This window comes from Entamoeba dispar, genomic scaffold, assembly GCF_000209125.1.
Source record: "Entamoeba dispar SAW760 scf_1105229461679 genomic scaffold, whole genome shotgun sequence".
In the NCBI taxonomy this organism is placed as follows: domain Eukaryota; phylum Evosea; order Mastigamoebida; family Endamoebidae; genus Entamoeba; species Entamoeba dispar.
In genome coordinates, this window is record NW_001854813.1 from 2,140 (window position 1) to 13,472 (window position 11,333).

An 11,333-nucleotide genomic window follows, 5' to 3' on the forward strand; every position below is an offset into this window, starting at 1 on the left:
AGAAGTGTTTTGTTCAATGGGGGTAAGTCATTGAAAGAAAAAGAAAAGAAAGAAGACAGCAAACCTCAACCTACTGAAAAAAAACAGAGTCGTATTGAATCAGTTGAAACAACTACTCAAAAAAATGGAAGACAACCCCTTCCTCCAAACCCAGAAAAGAAAGAACAACATAAACCAACTCTTCCAACACGCAACACTTCATCAATTACTCAACCATCTAAACTCTCAACACCATCAAAACAGAATTCTTTAGCTACTTCAAAGCAAGAAAAGGAAAATAAGCCAACACCACTACCAAAGAAGGGTTGTGTAAAACCAAAAGTCCCAGAAAAAAAAGAAGAACCTATTACTGATTTTAGAAGCGTTTTATTTAATGGAGGAAAGTCATTAAAAGAAGGTGAAGTTACAGAAAGTAAACCACCAACACAACCTCCTGTTACTTCTTCTTCAAAAAAAGAAATACCAACACCAATTCCTTCAAAGACTAATACCAACCATTACAATTGTTCTAGTAAAGATAAAGAGTTACCTCAAACTATCAAAGAAAATGCTAAACAAGAAATCCCAAAGAAACGAACAAGTTCTGGAAGTAAAACGCCTATTTTACCAACAAATCAATCACAAACTATTTCTTCTGAAAAACCAATAAGTCAACACCACATGACTCAATGTAGTATCTCAAAACCAATAGAAGAAAAAAAAGAAAATAAACCGACACTACCACCAAAGAAAACAGTTGTAAAACCAAAAGTTCCAGAAAAAAAAGAAGAATCAACAAGTGATTTTAGAAGTGTTTTATTTAATGGAGGAAAGTCATTAAAAGAAGGAGAAAAGAAAGAAGAAACAAAGGTAACAACATCTACTAAACCAATAACACCTCCTAAAAATAAAACTATTGGATCACCAGCTCAACCATCAGAATCAAAACATTCAACAAAACCACCACTTCCAAAGAAAGAGAAAGAATTTAAAAAAGAAGAAGAACCAATCACTGATTTTAGAAGTGTTTTATTTAATGGGGGGAAATCATTAATGCATGATAATTAACAAGAATTGTTTATCTTTTTTTTTTTCTCTTAAATTTTTGTTCATTAAATAATTTATAAAATGATAAAACAACCAATTATTACTTTCCACTTAATCGTTGAGCCTGTTGTTCATTCTCTCTGGTTTGCATATCCAAATTATATTTTGAAACAATGAAAGCATCAATAATTTTATGGAACTCAGCCATATCTCCAGCAAGTTCCTCTTCAAAGCTTGCTTGTTTAATTCCCATAATATTAACAATAACTTTCATTCGTTTAATAACAGATTTAAGCATATTTACTTCTTTCACTTGTAAATCATTGGAAATAGCATTAATCCTTGCAATTTTCTTTTCTAAATCATTAGCTCTATCAACACTTAAGAAATATTCTTTAGCATTAATTAATTTTTGACTTTCTTTACTCATATCAAGTAAAGTTTTCTTTATAGCAATTTTCTTATATAATTCATTTAAAATTTTATTAATCCGTTCTTTTTTCATTCTCATTTCAACTCGTTGAACTTTAAATTGTTGTTGTCTAACTTTTTGATAATTAAGTAATCTATTTTCAAGTACTTTAATTTTAATTAATAATTCTTTTTTATGTCCATCAACAATGATTAATCTTTGTTTTAGTTTTTCACTGGTATTTGTTCTCATAGCATTTTTAATTCTAATAATTCTATTAAACACCCTTTGTAATTCTTTGACATTATCAGATAATCGTTTAAAAGCTTTCTTTTCTGCTTTAATTCTTTTATTTTCATAATACTGTTTTTCTTCTGCTTTAAAAGTACTCACAACAACATCTTTTTTTCTTCTAATTTCAGCTAGTTTTCTTTTTACTTCAATAACTTTTTCTTTTGCTTCATTAACAAGATTTCTTTGTTCACGAAGAATTCCTTGACTAGCTTTCTTCGTTTTTGATTGATTTAATTTAGCTTTCATTTGTTTTAACTCATAACGAGCGTCTTTTATTTGTTGAAGAAGATTTGATCTATCTTGTTTGAGTTGATTAAGTTTAGAATGAAATTCTTGTTTAGCTGAGGAAAGTTTAGGAGAATCAACAAAGAGTTCTTCTTCTCTTTCAAGTACATCTTTTATACTTTCACCTAAAAATGAAATACGTTCTTTAAATTGTTCCATTTGACTTTGTAATTTAGGGAGATGTTGTTTTGTTGCATTTTGCATTTGTTCTTTTAACACAACAACTTTACTTTCAAGAATACTTTTTTGTTGAGCAAAACGTTTTTTATCTGAAGCTAATTGATTTGCTTCTTTAAGTAATTTTTTCTTTTGAGCTAATAAACGTTTTGTATTATCATTTTCTCTTCGAATTTTTTCTTCTACTCTAAACATTCGATGTTTTAATCTGAAGATTTGATTCATAACTCGGTGTTGATTTTTCTTCATTGATTTTAATATACCTTCAGCTTTAGTGTATTTCTCTTTCATTGATAGAAGTATATTCTCATATGAAACTTTCTTTTTTCTTAATTGTGAAATAATAGTTTGACTTACTCTTTTATCAGGTTCACTAGCAGCTTTTTGTGCTTTATTTTTTAATTTATATATTTGATTTGCCATTTGTTTTAAATTTATTTTAGCCTTCTTTGTTTCTTTTTCTGCAACACGCAATTCAACTACTTGTTCTTTCATTTTATTTATTTCATTGGCCATTATTTGTTTCATTTTATTTAGTTCATTTTGTAAATTATTCATTCGATTCTTTAATTCAGCAATTCGTTTCCCATGTTTACTTTTCACTTCTGTCATTTTTTCAGTAATTTGTTTGATGTAAGAATGATACTGTTTGTCATTATTGCTAACTGTCTCAATTGCATTTGAAATTACAAATACTAAAAGTATTAGGACCAACTTCATAATATTATAATTTTTCAGTTTCTTTTATTTTTTTATTTTTTTTATTTTTTTTTTTTTTGACTTTTATTTCTTTTCCATTATTTTTTTATTCTTTTCTCTTCATTTTTCTTGTTTATTATTACTATTAATAATTTTCTCATATTAAAATAACAAAAAATTAAATATTTTGTTTTTCAAAAAAAACTTAAAAATTCATTTGATGCAACAGCCACCTCAAACAGGAACGAAATTTGCAACAGAAAAAGATGTTAAACAAGCACTTGACTGTATTGATAAACAACAATTACTTAGCGCTATAGAAGAAGTAAAAGTTTGTATTCTAAATAACCTTGCCATTAATATTATTTAAATATTGATTTGATTAATAGAAACTTGTTCAAACTGACCGTAAAAAAGCAAAAACAATTCTTTCAGAAAACCCATCATTAGCATATGGAATTCTTGAAGCTTTACATACAATGCAAATGATTGATAAACAAACCTATGATGCACTAACTGGGAATAATCAATGAATGTTTTTCTTAAATTAATCCTTTATTTTTTTTAATAAGAAAAGTTAAAATTTTAGACATCTTTTGTTGAAAAAATAAATATTTTTTTAAACTGAAAAGATTCAATCTCATTATGAAATTGACAAAGCTAAAGTAAAAGATAGTATTATTTAAACAGTCTATAAACAAAAAGAAGTCACTCATTGGTTATGCTCATTCTTATAATCCTTCTTTGCTTTAATGCTAAAGGAAAAGAAAGTTTTATTTTTACTGATGGTAAAATGAATGATGGGTGGCATATTGATACAGGATATATGTCACCTGCTTTAGTTGTTATTAATGGCACTAGTTATTACAAAGGAAATATTAAAAAAAATGTTCAATTTATTAATGAAAGACCAATAAATACACAACTAAAAACTATTCAATTTGTTTTGTACTATGAAAGTACAAACACAAGTGAAGTACCAATTATAATTACTGTTAAAGGTAATACTTTAAAAAGTAGTAGACGTACTCACACTTCACAATTTAAAGCAATTCCAAATACTGAAAACAAGGTAGTTGTTCCAATCACTAGTTCGTCTATTCAAAACATAACAATTTCAGTTGATGATAATGTAACTAAAGGGGCTTTTATTGCTTATGTTGGAAATGTTAAATTATCAGATTCAACTAGTTATGTTCCTGTTAGGCTTGTAGAAACATCAATATCAACCCAAAGTGATGGTGGTCAATTAATTATTTTCACTCCAATTGAATGGAAATGTGACAATGGAATATCAGGTGTGTTAGTTTTATCCATCTTTACAATTTTAATGATCCTACTTTAAACAATTAAAATTTTCTTTTTTATTTCAAAATAGGTTTTTGGTTTTTTAAAAGAATAAAAGGAAATTTAAAAAAAAAGAAAAATATACGAACAATACGATTAGAGAACAGAGATGTCCGTGTTTTGTTTAGAAGAGAGAACATCCACCACTCTTTTTCTTTGGTTTAGTTTGGTTCATAGCATTAATTCTTTTAATAAGAGTAGTGAAAATGTCTGAAATCCTAATTTCAGCTTTAGCAGAAACTTCAAGGAATTCAGCTCCATATTTATCAGCTAGAGCTTTACCATCATCTTGTGAAACAATTCTTTGACTCTCAAGATCACATTTGTTACCAACAACAATAATTGGAACATTTTCTGTATCTCTAACTCTAACAATTTGATCATGAATTGGATCAAGATCGTTATAAGTAGATTGTGCAATAATGGAATACACAAGAACAAATCCTTGTCCAGTTTTCATATATAAATCTCTCATAGCAGTAAATTGTTCAGTACCAGCAGTATCTAAAATTTCAAGGACATATTGTTGTCCATCCAAATCTAATTGTTTACGATAAGAATCTTCAATTGTTGGATCATATTTAACTAAGAAAATGCCTTGTACAAATCTAACTGTGATTGATGACTTTCCGACAGCACCACTTCCTAATACTACAATTTTGTAGTCTTTCACTGGCATCCCAAAGAATGATTTAATTTTTCAGTTCTTTAAACTATTTAAATATTTATTTTTAACTTGACTTTTAATTGCCATCTAATTTAATTTTATTTTTAATTTATTTTTTTTTCTTTTTTTCTATATTTTCTTTTTCTTTTTGGTTACCACGTTATTTTGTCATGTTTTCATTATATTTATTGCTTCTTTTTTAAGAAGAGTTTTTTTGTCTGTTTTTGCCTTATCCAAATTTGAAAAAAAAGAATTAATTAGAAAACCCTTAATTATATTTTTACTTTTTTTTTGTTTTGTTTCCCTCGTTTTTTATATAAAATTTAATGAATTTTAGAGAAAAACCATTTTGGAGTTTTCTTAGAATTACCAATCACTTTTTTAGTTTTCGTTTTTCAAGACAAAGTTAAATCAGAAAAAGAATAATGATAAATAACAAAAAATAAAATTGTGATTAAAAAAGAAAAAAAATATGAAAGTTAAAAGAACTAAAAAAAGGAACTATAAAGGGTTTGAGAAGTGAAAATGGCTGAATCAACCACAACTAATCCACGAGTATTAAAATATAGAGCCGTTAATAAAGCACGAAAAGAAGCTAAATCTAGTAAAGTTGGAAATAAGAAACCAAGTAAAGAAATAAAAGAAAAAGAAATGGCAGCAATTACTCGTGAAATGACTATTCATATGCATAAATATCTTCATAAAGAATCATTTAAGAAAAGAGCACCAAAAGCTATTAAAATTATTAGATTCCTTGCAATTAAAACTATGAAAACACATAATGTTAAATTTGATATGGGATTAAATCAATTTATTTGGAGTCAAGGTATTAGATCAGTTGCTGATAGAATTAGAGTTAGAATGGCTAGACTTCCAATTGAAGGTGAAGAAGGTAAATTTTATACTCTCGTTTCATACGTTCCAGTAGCTAGTTTTAAAGGTCTTGTTACAAAAACAGTAGAAGAGACAGAAAATTAAGTGAAATGTTTTAGGACTTTTAAACTACATTTTATTTAAATTTATAGAAAAACAAAAAAGAAAATAATTTCAAAAGGATTAAATTAAATGATAGAAGCAAATTGAGCTAATACTGTTTTAGGTACTAATGTGTTTTCAATTCCATCTAATCCATGACGGTCAATACAAGAAGTATTATTAATAACTAAATTTTCTAAACGGGTAGGTAATTCAATTGTAATTTTTTCATCAAAACGAGCTTCATTAATAAATAAATCAGAAAGATAATTTAATGAACGAAGTTTAATAATTTTAGTATTTCCAACGTGAGCAATAAAGTTATTTCCTTGAATTTCAATTTTATAAGGAAAATATTCTTTTAATAATTTTGAAAATTGAGTATCAAATACCATTTGATTAGAAACTTGAAGATAATAATCTGTATAAAATAATAAAATAACTCCTTTCTTTAAATAAATATCATGAAATTTACCTAATCCATTAGTAAAAATACCTACATTTATTACATTAGATACTTGTTGTATTATTGGAATATCTTCATCTCTTAACCAATTCAATCTAAATATAATTGTTGTACGTTCTGAATTTATTCCTTTTAATAATGACCATAAATATTCAAGATGTTGTGTATCACAATCAATAATTATTTTATGTAAATGTCCTAATTTCTTTAATCCTGTTATAAAATTTGTTACTATTTCTTTTGAAAGTTGTTTTGTTACTCTAATTCTTATTTCTCTTAAATTAGTTAATGAAGTTATATCTATATTCTCTTTAAATGAAAGATCAATTCTATAACTAACTATTCTATCCTTAATTTCATTTAAATTTTTATATTTATTAGCACTTGGTTGATTTAAAAAGAATGGTATTTCAAATAATTTATATCTTTCTACTACTTTATTGAATATTAACCCTTCTTATAATTTATTCAATTAAAACAAACATTTACTTAATTCTATTTTTTCTAATGAGTTAATGTCAATATGAAGTGTTTCTAATCCTCCAAATATTTTCATTTCTTTATTCAAATTATTAAGTCGTGAATCCAATAACATTGTCTCTAATGACCTTTCTTTATAACATGGATTAATTTTTGTTCTTCCAATAGCGTCATCACAACTGTGACATACTTGGTGAAAATTAAATAATGTATGAAGTGAGTCTAAATATTGAATCACTGACATTAAATATACTGTTTCTAACTTTATTGGTGCTCTTTCCTATTAAAATGAATATCTTCTTTTTTTCATTTTTGTTCTTCGAACAAACCATTTAAATCTCTTTTATGTTGATCTCATTTTCTATTTTCTCTCTTTTCTTATTTGTTTTCTCTTTTGCATTCTCTTAACTTTCTCCTTTTTTTTTTTTAATTTTTAAAATTTTTTTTCTTATTCAAAAATTAACTAACGTGTTTTAAATATTGAAATTTTTATTTTTTAAAATATATAACAAAAATTAAATGTCATTTTTAAACTTATTGTTTTCGATTAATTTTCTTTGTGAGAGAAAGTTTTAGATATCATTATTATTTTATTACACTGACCAGATTTAATGATAAAAACAAATTCTTCAGTAATTCTTAAATTTATCACTTGTCTAGCATAAATGACTCACTTCATTATTACTTTATTTAGGACTCTAAGAGAAATAACAAAAAAAACTTACTTTTATGAATTTCTGATGTTCATTTATTTTGTGGTTGTTACTTGTTTTTTTTTTAAATAAGTTTCAAATTAGAACTAATAATTAAAAGTTGTTCAAATGTTACAACTGTATTTCATTGTTACTTGGATTAGTGGTATTTTATTGTCAGGAGTAGAACTTGTCATTGTTTTGTTTCATTGCCTTTGTATTGTAGATCTTCAAACTGACCAATTGTCTCCAGTAGATTTTTGTAAGAGAGTTAATCCGTTTGTTTAAATTATTATTTCTGTTTGATTATTTTAAAGTATTTGTTACTTAATTTACTCACACAACCAAGTTTTCTTATCCCAGAAGTTATAATACAATTTATTTTGACCATCATTTATATTCCCCAATTTTTTATATTTGAACTTCTTTTTACTATTCCATTATTATCTTTAGATATTTATCATTTCTTTCAAGCTTCATTTAAGTATAACCCTGTAACTGTTTTTACAAATATTCATAGGAAAGAGGTGATTGGTTATTTAAAAATTTGTTATTATCTCCTTTTTATCTTTGTTTCAATAGGGAGAATTCTCTTCCACGTTATTACTTCTGAATAGCAAAAAAGGAATTAATTTAATTATTTTGATTTTATTTACTTTGGTCTTAAATATAATTTATTTTCATATTTTTATTAATTTTGGTAATAATTTATTTTTTATAATATTAATATTAATTGAAACTTAGACAAAAACAGAATATAACTGAAGAAAAGGTTAATTTATCATAATGGAATCACAAAAAGCAAGTGGTATAAACTTCTTTGAAATTGTCTGTTATTACTAAGTTTTCTCTATTGAATGTATTTGCAATAACTAGACTTTGGTTTTTAATTTAGAAAAGGAGAATTTATATGTCAGGGCATATGCCTTACAAAGTGTGTTTTTCTTTATTGGAAGTACAGTGACTGGTTTTCCTTTTTTATTTGTTGTGTAAAATTCTTGGTGATGTACTTAAAGGAATTTACATTGGATTACTTGTATCATATTTTGTTTTGAGAATTGGGGTGGTTGTGCTTACCTGTATTTTCTCTATAAGTGAAAATTTTTACAGCATATCATTTATTAAGGAAATAATTCTTAGATTAGCTAATTAAATATTTTTGTTAGTTTTTTTCTCCAAATTTTAGAAGAAGCATTTGGTGAGTGCATAGATAATTCCTCCAATGCTCAAGCAAAATACCCAAAGAAATGAACATATCCAAAATTCCATTCCTATAGAATTGGTTTCTATAAATACAGCGATTGGAGGACAAAAGATACATAAACAAAATAACATCAATTTGTTGTATACCATAAATAATTTTAAGAAATGAGTTATGAGATGATAGATTGAAATTGAAAGAAAATTTTAAAGATTATTTCATCATTATAGTGTGATTAGATTGAATCATATCTTAAAATCTTTAGATTAATCGTTTTATAAATGAGTAGTACAGTTTTTGAAATTATTCATTCTACAAAATGTTTATCTACAACAAAATGTAAAATGATATCTTCATTAAAGAATTCATTAAACCAGCTTGAATATACACAATTATATCATTATTATCTAAACCAAGAAAATGAAATGATTCATAATGAATTACTTCATTTTTTTCTCCATCATTTCAATATTAATTGTTTAATTTTAATAAAACAAGAAACTGATTTAAAGATAGAGTCAGATAAATGTGTTTTGCTTCTTCTTCAAATAGTGTTAAAAGAACCATCTTTAGTTTTACATCGTTCTTCCCTTTTTTCAATTAATGATTTATTCCAAGTTTTTTCAAGACATTTATTAACAAAATCATTAGTTGATTTAATAATCCAATTTATTACTCTTCTTCAATCTAATAAATTTTTGCTAAACAAAGTTTCTATAGATGAATTATCTTTTCATAGTATGGTTAAAAACCTTTATTTATTATTATTAGATTCTTTAGATTATTCTGTTTTTATTTTATTTAATCAATACCTTTTATTATCACCTGTAGAATTAATAGCATCATTATTTAATCATTATAATATTGATCATTTAATTCAATCAACACTATTATCAAAAATATCAGATCAATGTATTCAATTCCTTCGTATATTAGTTGCTACATTATCAAATGATTTTTTAGAGCAATACTTTTCTCGATCTCCATTATGTGATTATTTGATTGAATCTTTTTTTGAGAATCCAAATAACGAAGTTTTAATTACTCTATTAACTTATACTCAATTATCATCTTCTATTGCATTTCAAATACTGAAGTTTTTACCTCCTTTTTATCACTGTGTTTTGTTATTGCCTCATCTCATTCATTATATTCCTAAATCTGCTGCTGTTGAGTATTTTCAACAAGTTATTTTTCATCTTGATGGTCAAACCTTAGAAAAAAATTTTATTGAAATTCTCCTTTCTTTTAATGAAGAATCTTCATTGGATATTTCTTCTATTATTCCACAAATTATTAGATATATTGAAGATAATGATTTAGAACAAATAGAACAAATTCTTAAATTAATTCAACTAATAACATTACCACAATATTATTTATCTTTTTTGATTGGTGGTGGTTTAAAATTATTATTGGATTATGGTTGTGTTGATCAGTTATATTCATTACTCAAATGTTCATTATTTGATTTTATTCCATCTTTTCTTTTAAATAAAAATGATGTTCCTAGTTCATTCCAACAACTTCAAATATCTATAGATACTACTCCATCACTAGCAATTCTTTGGTTATCTTTATTATCTGAACCATTCTTTTCTACTGATTTTATTTCAACTATTCAACCTCAAGATTCTATTGGTTCAGAATTATTATTATCAATTCAATTACACTTGAAAAGTAATTGTACCCAACAATTTCCTTCTATCTTATTTGGTGATACCCCCTTTACAGGAACTTTATCATATCCATTTCTTAATGTTCTTCTTTCAACTGAAAATGAATCCCTCATTCAAAAAAATAAAGAACTCATTATTGTTTCTATTCAAGGAATATTAGATGATCCTTCTTTTACTTTTCTTTCATTTAAAGAGAAGCAAGAATTTGAAATAAAAGTTGAATGGGTAAATTTCTTATTAAGTAAATAACATATCTGGTATTCTTTGAAATACTTTAAAATGAATAGAAAAAAAATGGATTACTTTTTGTTAAAAAAAAAAGAAAGAATAAACAAAATCAAATTAGCCCAGAACTTGAAAGACTTGGTAGTTGTTGAGTAGTATTATTGATAAATGCCGTATAAGGAATTTGCCAATTACTATAAGGAAAAGCAGTAATAATATTAATTGATCCATTATTGATAGGACATTCATTATTGAAGAATATTTCTTGATTATCAAAACTAACAAAACTAATATTTTCATTTTGTATAATTTCTTCTTTGTTGGTTTCTGTTTTCAAAGTATCAATATCTAAAGAATGAATAATTGGTGAGTTACAGTGGTTTTCAAGTATTTTATTACTTTTATTTTTAGTTTGAGATAATAATATTTTATCAGGTGTAATAATATTAAGAATATATTGAGTGACATCATTTAATTTATCACCAAATATCCCTAAATAATTTCCAAGCATTTCATTATCAAAAACAATAGGTTGTTCACGTTTAATATCTGCTTTATCAAAAATATCTCTAATTTTATGATTAATTAATTTTCCAAATTGAGAAACTGAAGAAGGACAAGGTAAGTTTATTCCATTTCCTATTAGACTAGAAACACGTTTCATTTTAACAATAATATTTGTTGATCTTGTTTTTTAAAAGTAATAGA

The 11,333-nt window shown here is 25.3% G+C and overlaps 10 protein-coding genes across 10 annotated transcripts in view, besides 16 other annotated features; 6 read left to right on the top strand and 4 right to left on the bottom strand.

Moving 5' to 3' along the window:
- Window positions 1-1,047, top strand: part of EDI_216150 (uncharacterized protein) — a gene marked incomplete at both ends in the record, with an annotated part of 1,599 nt that extends 552 nt beyond the window's left edge. Inside the window, one exon of the mRNA XM_001733388.1 lies at window positions 1-1,047. This exon is cut by the window's left edge and continues 552 nt beyond it. Coding sequence (XP_001733440.1) covers window positions 1-1,047 — 1,047 coding nt within the window.
- A 79-nt stretch (window positions 1,048-1,126) lies between these two features.
- EDI_216260 (uncharacterized protein) lies at window positions 1,127-2,914 on the bottom strand (the record flags this gene model as incomplete). Its single annotated transcript, XM_001738724.1, has 1 exon — window positions 1,127-2,914. The coding sequence occupies one exon, from the start codon at window positions 2,912-2,914 to the stop codon at window positions 1,127-1,129; it is 1,788 nt and encodes a 595-aa protein (XP_001738776.1).
- Window positions 1,488-1,516: a sequence feature (AT_rich).
- Window positions 1,607-1,635: a sequence feature (AT_rich).
- Window positions 2,585-2,607: a sequence feature (AT_rich).
- Window positions 2,684-2,738: a microsatellite.
- Window positions 2,915-2,932: 18 nt separating the features above from the next.
- Window positions 2,933-3,028: a microsatellite.
- Window positions 3,029-3,107: a sequence feature (AT_rich).
- A 6-nt stretch (window positions 3,108-3,113) lies between these two features.
- On the top strand, window positions 3,114-3,426 carry EDI_216270 (uncharacterized protein; the record flags this gene model as incomplete). Its single annotated transcript, XM_001738725.1, has 2 exons — window positions 3,114-3,224; window positions 3,283-3,426. 2 exons carry the CDS (start codon window positions 3,114-3,116, stop codon window positions 3,424-3,426), a joined length of 255 nt encoding a protein of 84 aa, XP_001738777.1.
- A 69-nt stretch (window positions 3,427-3,495) lies between these two features.
- Window positions 3,496-3,517: a sequence feature (AT_rich).
- A 97-nt stretch (window positions 3,518-3,614) lies between these two features.
- Window positions 3,615-4,238, top strand: EDI_216280 (uncharacterized protein; the record flags this gene model as incomplete). Its single annotated transcript, XM_001738726.1, has 1 exon — window positions 3,615-4,238. The coding sequence occupies one exon, from the start codon at window positions 3,615-3,617 to the stop codon at window positions 4,236-4,238; it is 624 nt and encodes a 207-aa protein (XP_001738778.1).
- Window positions 4,239-4,364: 126 nt separating this feature from the next.
- EDI_216290 (uncharacterized protein) lies at window positions 4,365-4,919 on the bottom strand (the record flags this gene model as incomplete). The annotated part of the gene is made up of 1 exon (XM_001738727.1): window positions 4,365-4,919. One exon carries the CDS (start codon window positions 4,917-4,919, stop codon window positions 4,365-4,367), a length of 555 nt encoding a protein of 184 aa, XP_001738779.1.
- A 35-nt stretch (window positions 4,920-4,954) lies between these two features.
- Window positions 4,955-4,975: a sequence feature (AT_rich).
- Window positions 4,976-5,003: 28 nt separating this feature from the next.
- Window positions 5,004-5,057: a microsatellite.
- A 158-nt stretch (window positions 5,058-5,215) lies between these two features.
- Window positions 5,216-5,243: a sequence feature (AT_rich).
- Window positions 5,244-5,315: 72 nt separating this feature from the next.
- Window positions 5,316-5,404: a microsatellite.
- A 28-nt stretch (window positions 5,405-5,432) lies between these two features.
- Window positions 5,433-5,885, top strand: EDI_216300 (60S ribosomal protein L31, putative; the record flags this gene model as incomplete). Its single annotated transcript, XM_001738728.1, has 1 exon — window positions 5,433-5,885. One exon carries the CDS (start codon window positions 5,433-5,435, stop codon window positions 5,883-5,885), a length of 453 nt encoding a protein of 150 aa, XP_001738780.1.
- Window positions 5,886-5,913: 28 nt separating this feature from the next.
- Window positions 5,914-5,955: a sequence feature (AT_rich).
- A 13-nt stretch (window positions 5,956-5,968) lies between these two features.
- On the bottom strand, window positions 5,969-7,160 carry EDI_216310 (uncharacterized protein; the record flags this gene model as incomplete). The annotated part of the gene is made up of 3 exons (XM_001738729.1): window positions 5,969-6,801; window positions 6,832-7,108; window positions 7,158-7,160. 3 exons carry the CDS (start codon window positions 7,158-7,160, stop codon window positions 5,969-5,971), a joined length of 1,113 nt encoding a protein of 370 aa, XP_001738781.1.
- Window positions 6,699-6,728: a sequence feature (AT_rich).
- A 25-nt stretch (window positions 7,161-7,185) lies between the features above and the next one.
- Window positions 7,186-7,281: a microsatellite.
- An 18-nt stretch (window positions 7,282-7,299) lies between these two features.
- Window positions 7,300-7,349: a sequence feature (AT_rich).
- A 300-nt stretch (window positions 7,350-7,649) lies between these two features.
- Window positions 7,650-8,137, top strand: EDI_216320 (ER-derived vesicles protein ERV15, putative; the record flags this gene model as incomplete). Its single annotated transcript, XM_001738730.1, has 2 exons — window positions 7,650-7,798; window positions 7,870-8,137. 2 exons carry the CDS (start codon window positions 7,650-7,652, stop codon window positions 8,135-8,137), a joined length of 417 nt encoding a protein of 138 aa, XP_001738782.1.
- Window positions 8,138-8,148: 11 nt separating this feature from the next.
- Window positions 8,149-8,258: a microsatellite.
- A 744-nt stretch (window positions 8,259-9,002) lies between these two features.
- Window positions 9,003-10,649, top strand: EDI_216330 (uncharacterized protein; the record flags this gene model as incomplete). Its single annotated transcript, XM_001738731.1, has 1 exon — window positions 9,003-10,649. One exon carries the CDS (start codon window positions 9,003-9,005, stop codon window positions 10,647-10,649), a length of 1,647 nt encoding a protein of 548 aa, XP_001738783.1.
- Window positions 10,650-10,737: 88 nt separating this feature from the next.
- Window positions 10,738-11,333, bottom strand: part of EDI_216340 (uncharacterized protein) — a gene marked incomplete at both ends in the record, with an annotated part of 1,178 nt that continues 582 nt past the window's right edge. The window contains one exon of the mRNA XM_001738732.1: window positions 10,738-11,311. Within this exon, the coding sequence (XP_001738784.1) occupies window positions 10,738-11,311 (574 nt within the window). The remainder of the gene's footprint in view (window positions 11,312-11,333) is intronic.